At 61.3% G+C, this 8536-nt stretch overlaps 1 protein-coding gene across 7 annotated transcripts in view; it reads right to left on the minus strand.

Annotated features, from left to right (window-relative positions):
• NFATC1 (nuclear factor of activated T cells 1) overlaps positions 1-6367 on the minus strand; it is a 114182-nt gene extending 107815 nt beyond the window's left edge. For 5 of the 7 annotated variants that reach the window (XM_042869042.1, XM_042869041.1, XM_042869040.1 and 2 more), the window contains exon 1: positions 2580-2717. In XM_042869042.1, the coding sequence (XP_042724976.1) occupies positions 2580-2661 (82 nt within the window). In that variant the 5' untranslated portion in view covers positions 2662-2717. Of the gene's footprint in view, positions 1-2579; positions 2718-6231 lie in introns of those variants that run through there. The other 2 variants (XM_042869039.1, XM_042869044.1) reach the window with 2 other exon arrangements.
• Positions 6368-8536: the final 2169 nt, after the last annotated feature.

Genomic DNA, 8536 nt, shown 5'->3' on the forward strand with positions numbered 1-8536 from the left:
AACCAGAACATGCCACAAATAAAGCTGGAATGTTCAAAACATGATAGAGCTTCACATGTTATTTAAACTATGGAACTATGGAACAAGAGGTGCTCCTTTGACAAGGTTCCTCTGACTGCAGTGGTCAGGTGAGACAGAAGTCCACCTGGGGACTGGAGACCTGTCTTTCCAAAACTAGTTACCTTTTCTTGCCACCTTACTGCATGGCAGCACCGCTCACAGCCACCACAAACACCACCACCTCCTTGTCATTCTTAATGAGAAAAAAACACTGAAGCAATCAGACCCTTGCTGTTCCAGAAAGGAAGTCAGAGAAGGGGTCTAAGCAAAGCAGTTTCAGCCCCTTTCTGCTTTCTCTGGCTTCAGAGGAAGGCACCTCACCAGCTACTGGGATGTCGCCTGGCTCCTCCTGGAAACATCCCTGCATTGCCCTACTGCACAACTGGTCCCCAGCATGCAGTCAGACACAGCAAGCAGATGCTCTGTGCCCACCAGGTGGGCTTCATATATCTGCTGCCTGCAGCATCAGTGTCTTAGTTATTGCAATTAATAAATAAATAGACAGTGATCACTATTACCTGAATGATAGGTATGGCATATTAGAAAATCTAATGCACAGCTAAGGTAAAAATCAGACACTGAAATCTTCTGGAGATCTGCAGCCCAGGCCAAACAAGCAATGTGTAGAAAGTATGCCCAACAAATATAAAAGCCCAAAAGCAAGATCTAGGAACAAGACCAAGTCCTTGGTTTGTTAGCTAAAAACCACCAGCCACAATTTCTGAAAAAGCATGTTCCCGTCCTCAGTTTATGTTTTCACAAAGCACATGGAGCACACACAGTCAGCAGTCTTAACACACTGATGTTTTTCTCACCACGAAAAACCTCTGCACAAAAGCGAGTAAGACGCACGGAAATGAAATGCCTGTCTCAAGTGGGAAGTGGCCACAAAGGCACAAAGCTGCGGCACATAAAGCAGCAGCCCATGAGCAGCAGGGTGTTTTGGCAGCACCGATAGGGATGAAAAGAAGGTAAAGTTTTAGCACGGATGGTCTCTGCTGTAACCATGACCCTGACCCATGCTGCTCATGGGCATTAACTTGAGCTACTTTCTACAAAGACATTTTCAAGAGTTGAGCCTAACATCCCAAGCCAAACATCAGCATCAGGCCGGCTAGTGCAAGTCCACAGTAATTTTGTTGCCACCATGCCCGTACTTGCACTAGGTTTAACTAGGACAAGAAACAGGATTCCTCCATTTGTAAGCACATCTTCACGTGTTACATTTCACTTCGTGACAACGTAAAAAAAAGAAAAAAAGAAAAAAAAAAAAAAAAAAAGAAAAAACAAAACAGATTTTTCTCTAGTTAATTCCACAGAGCATAGGCTTTATTCCTTTCTATAATTAACAGGCTGATCCTACAAATCACTGGGCACCATCACAGTTCTTATTTATACTCTTTAAATAGGAGTGCTTAACACCCTCAGTTCTAAGGGGCTTCAGAGAAGCAGAGGGCTGTGTTACACTGCAATACATTGAGTTGCATCTCGTTCTGTGCTGAAATTCACGCTTTCAGCACTGCCTCTTCTCACCAGGACTTTGACACTTCATCTGTCCAGACTCCTGCTCTTTCTAGGTGCGTAATTCCTAGGAAATTACATCTGTAATGCCTGGTGTGACGCTTTCAAAACCTCGTTTTCTAAAACTGAGAAGCTCCATACAACAGGAATCTGAAGGCTTGCTGGAGCGCGGAGTGACAGGAGAGCACTGTGCACAGCTGTGTCCTATACACGGGCAAGGATGTGAGAACCTGCCTCGATTTAAAGACAAAAGTTCTGCTGAACTGAGAAACTGAGACGGCATCAAATCGCCTGCTTACACATGAGCTTTTTAGGGTGACCAGCTAGCACTGCAACTGTGACAGCCGGTCTCGGACCAGGAAACGACGACAGCTTTCTGCGTGCGTCCGTTCTGGGCTCACTCACCTCGTTTCTACTTCAAGTACTGCTGAAAGTCACAGAACAGCAGCCGTGCAGAGGCTTGGCAGCGGCGACCCGCGACAAATCCAGGACCGTTATTTTGGTTTACAGATGACCTTCAGGCAACCCCGAGCCCAACCCGCTCCAGCTCACGGCGGGGAGGCTGTGAGCGGGCCCCGCGCTTCTATCTGCCGTCCCGCATCCGCAAACCCCCGCGCCCGGCAGCCTGCGAGGACAGCTCGGTCGCAACCTCAGAAAAACTCCGGGTGTTTGAAGAGCTCCGAACAACCCCGGAGTTTAAAAAATTCCTCTCCAGCCACCTCCCGCGCGGTTCCCATCCGAGTCACAAGGGCACCGAAAGAGAAAGCGTCGGACGGCCGCGGGCACGATTCAGTTCGGCTCGCTTTCTTCCCGGCTGCGCGGGGCACCCCGCCGCTCCCCCCTCCCCCCCGGCCCACACACGCAGACTTCGTTCGGGAAGGACCCCCTCGAAGAGCCGCCCCGCCCCGCCCCGTCCCGGCACGTCCCCGCCGGGACCGGCTGCCGCAGCATCCCTCCCTTCGGCGACGCTGCCCTCGCCGCCCCTCGCCATGACCCACCTCCGCCTCCTCCCTCATCGCTGTGCTTGAACTCGAAGAGAAAATCAAAATCAAACTCCTGCTCGGCCTCCACGCCGGTCATGCCTTCCGCAGCCCGCGACGACACCCGCCCCGTTCCGGCACCCTGCTGCCGTCGCACGGGGACACCTGCTGCCGCGGCTGGGCTCTCGCTCCGCGGCGCTGGGCTGGGCGGCCGGCACGGCGGCCCGAGCTGCGGCAGAGGTAATGTGAGCCCTGCCCGACGGGCGGCCTCGGATCTCGCTATCGCCGCCGCCGCCGCCTCTGATCCGCCTCCCTCGCTTTGTTGATGTTTCCGGGTCGATGCAAACCACCCCCCGCCCCCTCCCCCCCCCGGGGGGGGGGGGGGGGGGGGGGGGGGGGCGCGCGCCGGGGCAACACCCCCCCCCCCCGAGCCCTCCCTGCGCCGGCACCGAGGGCAGCGGGAAGGCGGACAGTTTCACCTGTGGCCGCCCGAAGAAACGGCCATCGCCGCAGGTGCCAAGCCGCGGGGAGCCGCGGAGCAGCTGCCCCGGAGCAGCGGCGGGATACGCTCCGCTGCACGAAGCCCGGCTCCTTCCTCCGAGGGTCCCACCGCTCCTCGTCTGCGAACCGGGAGGCTCCAAGCTTGGCTTATTATTATAATTTTTTAATCTTACTTCGTTGCAGCAGCCACTAGTGCCAACTGCGATAAAAAGTGCGGCGTAGCAGTTCCCCACGCGTGCCGCGGACGGACGCGTCTCCGGGCCGAAGGGGACCCGCGGGGCCTTGCAAATGGCCCCCCGCAAATGCCCCCCCCGCAAACGGCCCCCTGTAAATGGCCCCTCGCAAATGGCCCCCGCGGCGGTGCGGCGCTACCCCGACCTTCAGCACTCTGCTGCTCGCGGGGGCTGAGGCCAGCCGGGCAGGAGGACAGGAGGATGCAGCGTCCACTTGTGTTCAGAAACACTCGCCAGTTAGAGCCCGTTCTGAAGGCTCCGATGTACAAACGACCTCCCCGACCTAGCAGCCGGGGCTCGCTGCCGCTGTGGAGCTCGCAGGATTTAAGGCCAAATTTCAAAAGGAATAGTTTTTAAAGCAGTTATGGAAACGGTATTCCCTTAATAAACCGAGGGAATACCATTTTCCAGGCTCATGGCTGAAATCTCCACTACAAAGTGCCAGGAAAACACACTTTTTTTCCATCCGAGCCTCTCGTGCTTTTTCCCCTTCCCGCAGGGCCGGGCCGTACCGCAGCCCAAACGCGCCTCAGGCGGCTCGACGGCAGCCGGAGCTCACCGATGGGCAGCACAGGGACCTCGGGGGAAGGCATATAGGCTGGGACAGAAGCGGGAGGTCGTCGGGCGGGCCGGGCCCAGGCGCCAGGCGCCACTTCCCCACGCGCTCGGTGAGTCACCCGAGTGTGCAAAAGCCTCGGCAGCAGCGGAGCTCCTCCGCGTGGAGCTGCCGGCTCTGTGGGGCCGCGCTCCTTCGGGATGCGGAGCCGGGGAAGGGGGACGTTACGCGCCACCCGCGCACGGCCTCGGCCTGACAGCGCGGACAGCCCGTGCCGCCCTGCCCGCATGTGGTACCTGCACGTCGGTGACTTGTGCCACGCCGTGTACGGACCGTCTGACGGCCGGCACCGTTGCCGTCAGTAAAATGTTTTGATTGGCGCCTTTCCCCTGGGGGAAGATGAAAGGTGCACAGAGAGGTGGAATGAAAGCGATGTGTCGGATGTGGGAACAGAAGGAAAGGTTAAGGCGTCGCTTAAAGAAAAAAAAACCAAAACATTAATGCCATTCAAGTGGGCAGAGCGAAAGGAGCGAGCCTGAAACGCAGCCCCCAAGCGTCCCCGTGGTGAACCTGGACGGCCCCAACGCCTCCGGGCGCAGAGCAGCCCCACCCCGCAGGCCCGATGGATGGCACGCAGCGTTAAGCCCTGGCCGTATGCTGGGCTCCGCACCCCGCAGCGTCCTAGGAAAAGAGTGGGGTTTGTGGAGCCGTGCCCGCTCCCTCCGCTGGGACCTTCTGTTTGAGTTCCTTCCCAAACTGATGTCAAATTGCCCGTTTTCTTTGACTGTCATCACTTGGCTACCAAGAGGGACCTCGTTTTGCAAGCAGCGATCTTGACCTGTGGGGTTCCCTGACGCGTTTCCTGCATCGGGACACAGCTTTTGGCCTCATTCTCTCAGTCTCTTACAAAATACATCCACGTGGCAGAAAGTTACCGAGGAGGGCTGCTGACATTTTAACACGGGCATCAGAATTGCCAGAGGACTAAAGAGGGGGGAACCTCTTTGACAGAAGACTTCACTACGTGCATAGCGTGAGCTGTGTACTTCCCACACGGGGGGACATTCGCTGCCTAAAATCTCGAGTGCAGCCCTCGGGGTTCCGGGGGAGGCGGGGGGGGGGGGGGGGCGAAGGAGACAACAGCCAACGCCATTGAGTTACAACAGTCATTAACTTTCTTCTGAAAATGTGCCTGCCTGCTTCAAAATTGGGGCTGCAGCTTCTGCCGCGCTCGTAGCTTTGGCATAGGCAGGGTCCCGAAAGGAACCCCTGCAGTGAAAACTTCCACTTTAAAAAAAAAAGAAAAAAAAGAAAGAAAAAAAGAAGAAGAAAAAAGAAAAAGTAAAAATCAAGAAATAAAAAGAGGGGTCGTGAGTGTCTGTGCAGCTCCCTGGGACCAATCCGGGGAAGAGCCGCGCTGTCCCCCAGCCAAGCTGTGGGATAAACCCCTCGCTGCTTGGACGTTTCCCAGCCCCAACTTCTTCCCAGCTTTCAGTCCCATAGGAGCGGAGGCGGCACCGGGTCGGGTCGGAGGCGGACCCGAGATCCCGGCAGCCCGAGGCGCGGCCCGAACCCTCTGGTGTCGAGGCGATGCGCAGGGAGCGTTTGCAGGATCCCCGGCGGCCTCCCCGCTCTGGCTCGAAAAGGCGACGTGCGAAAGCGTCGCCAGTGCGGTGCTGGGTAACGATGTTCCGGGGAGAGAAAAATGTTCCGACTGGCACAGGAGGTCGCAGCCGGTTCCCGCACCGGCGGAACGCTGCCCCTGGCACCGAGACATCCAGTCCGAACGAGAAACGACCGACAAAACCTTTCCCGAGCCCCACGCCCTCGTCCCTTCTCTCTAAAAACTTTGCCGGCGTGTTTGCAGCGCGCTCTTTGCAGCGGGGTTACAGCGGGGCACCGCGAGTGGCAGCTCGGAGCCAGGGCAGCGAGAACGGCTCTCCGCGGGGACGGGACAACCGTGTCGGCGGGGCCGGAGAGTGCCGCGGTGAGATGGGGAGGGCTCGGCGCTAGCGCGGCGCTGGCCCGGGCCCCTCTCGTGGGCGGCTACCTACCGATCCCTGAATGAGAGCTGCGGTTACAGAGCACGTTCTGCCCTCCACCAAAGCGATGAGATCCGAGACTGCGGGGTGTTCCCCGGTCGTTCTCCCCCCTCCCCCCGATCGGACTCAGCGCTCCCTGCGCCGTCCCCCGAGCCGGAATCGGAGCCGGGTCCCGCGGGAGGCTCGCGGGAGCGGCGGCGCGGCCGAGCCGGCGCCGTGCGAGAGGCGAAGGAGACACCTATTGGCAAGCGGCCGCCGGCGAACCTGCGGCCGGCCGCGGGGAAACACCGGGGGACACCACCGCCCGCCCGCCCGCCCTCCCGCCCGTCGCGCGTTACCTTCCTCCGCCGCCTTCATGGTGCTGCCGAGCAGGCGGGCTCCGTGCTGCGGGGCCGCCGGCGGCCTCTCTCTCCCGCTGGCTGCTGGATCCCGCGACGGCGGCGCGGCGGAGGCCGGCGGGGCAGCGCTTGGCATCCACCCGGCGGGACGGCGGAGCCCCGGCGCCTCGTTCTGGCCGCCCCCGGCCCCTCGGCGCCCGCCCGCGCCCGCGCCCCCCGCCCGCCTTCACGCCCCGGGGGCAGGGGCCGCGCCGCCCCCGACGCGGGAGCCGCAGCCGCGAAGGCACGGGAGCTCACCGCCACCGCCCCCCCGGGGCCGGGGCATGGAGGGGAGGGCGGTGTGCGTGGGGACTGGGAGGCACTGCCCGCGGCGGGGCGGCGGGGCCGGCGGGCGCCGCTCGGCTGCCGGGTGCCGCAGGAGGGGACGGGGCGAGCGGGCGAGCGGAGCGGGGAAGTCTCGCTCTGACGCAGGGCTGCGCGCCCGGCGCCGCCTTTTTAAAGCTGGAAAACACCCCCCACCTCCCTTCCCCTCCCGGCCCCTCTCCCCGCCCCGGGATCGTGATGTCAGCCGGGCCTCGGCCCCGCCGCCGGCGGGCGGCCAGCGGGAGGCGGGCACCGGCGGGCACCGACGGCCCCGGCGGCCCCCCGTCCCCCGCCCGGTGCCACCGCCCGCGGGTCCCCGGGGCCCTTCTGGGGGAGCGAGCGCGTCGGGGTCGCGGGAGTGGGGAGAGAGAGCCGGGGAGTCGCGGGCGTGGGGAGAGAGGGAGACGGGGGCGGTGTCGGGGGGCGGGCCTTCCGCCCAAAGGCGGCCCTGCATGCTGAAATCATTATGTAAAAAATCGCAGGCTTCCCCCGCTGTGGAAATTTGGAAAAGAGCATCAACTGGCAGGCAAGAGAGAGGAAAATCCCATTCTGTTAAATTACTAACAGACCCCGTGGACTCGGTTTCAGTCGCTTCGGATTTATTCTGATTATTTTATTTATTATTATTCTGTAAATATCTCAGCAACGCAGTTGCATCTCATCACTTCATAGCGGGGGAAGGAGAGGCTTCCAGCCCGCAGCGGCTCCTCCTCCCGTCTCCCGCCTCCGGGATGCCCCGGCTGCCCCGACGGGCGCGCCGCTCCCGCTCCGTCCTCCCTCTGCCCCACAGCTGGCAGGGCCGGGCCATTTTCCTGTTGGGATTAAACGGCGGATAGAGTGGAGTTGGGGTGGTTTGGAGCGTATCTGGCACAAAAAAATAAAATCATAAATCTCGTGCATGACACCCATATGTGGTTGAAAATAACTCCAATGTAAACGAAATCCTGCCCGCTCTCAGGGAAACGGGAGGCCACGGCAGATCGTTGGGGCGAACTCGTCCACGAAACCATCGCGCAAAATGCTCCCCTCCGACGGGCGGGCCCTGCGAGGAACTTCCCTCCCCCAGACGGAGCGACCCGCTCACGTCAGGAAAGGCAAAACCAAACCAGAAAGGAGGACGCTCTCCTTTCGAGAAAAAAACGCGGAGAGGCCGCCGCCGGGCAGCGGACATCAGCCGTCCCACCTGCCCGCAGCCGGCCGGCCGCTGCTCGCCTCGACGCGGGCCCGCGGGGGTGCCGCCAGGGGGCGCGATTTGCCGCGGGGCCGCTCGGCAGCGCCTCCTTCCTCCGGCCGCCCGCCGCCGCAGCCCCGACGGTCGCGGGTATCCCGGCACATCGCCCGGCGGCCGAGGCGAGCTCCGCGGTACGGCTCGGAGCTCGGGGGGAGTGGGAGGGGGTGCGAGCCGCGCTCTCGTCCCCGGGACTCTCCTTTCCTGCCCGCGCTCCTCCTCCCCCCCGCTCGCCGCTGAAATGACGGAATCCCCCGTCTGTTTCCTCCTGTTTAATGCCGTTGCCCGGACCACCGTGGCTCCGTTCCAAAGCCTCGGAGCTGTCGCAGGCGGTCGGCGGCGGCGGCGCAGCGCGGGTCTCCCCGGCCGCCCCCGGCCCCGCCGCTTCTCTGCTTCCCCCGACCCGGCCCGGCCCCGCCGCGCCCCAAGCTGCCGCCCCGGGGCCGCCCGCTGCCGGCCCGCCTCCGCTCCGCTCCTCTGCCCGTCCCCCGCTCCGCCGCCTCCCGGGGTTTGTTTACAGCCGCTACTAGGAGAGACTGCTACACGGGTCTTATTTTAGGAGCTGGTGATGACTAACGGAGTTAAAAGGAGCTTAGGACAGAAAACAACCCTATTTTTAGACGGCTGTTGTTTCATTGAGTTATTGTAGCGAACGCTCCCTGGCCATTTTTAAAGCCGCTTCCCCGGTGCCGGGTCCTCTCTGCCTCGCGGGGA

The sequence above is a fragment of the Lagopus leucura genome, unplaced genomic scaffold (assembly GCF_019238085.1).
Source record: "Lagopus leucura isolate 7727_CA_CO unplaced genomic scaffold, USGS_WTPT01 Super-Scaffold_100002, whole genome shotgun sequence".
In the NCBI taxonomy this organism is placed as follows: Eukaryota; Metazoa; Chordata; class Aves; order Galliformes; family Phasianidae; genus Lagopus; species Lagopus leucura.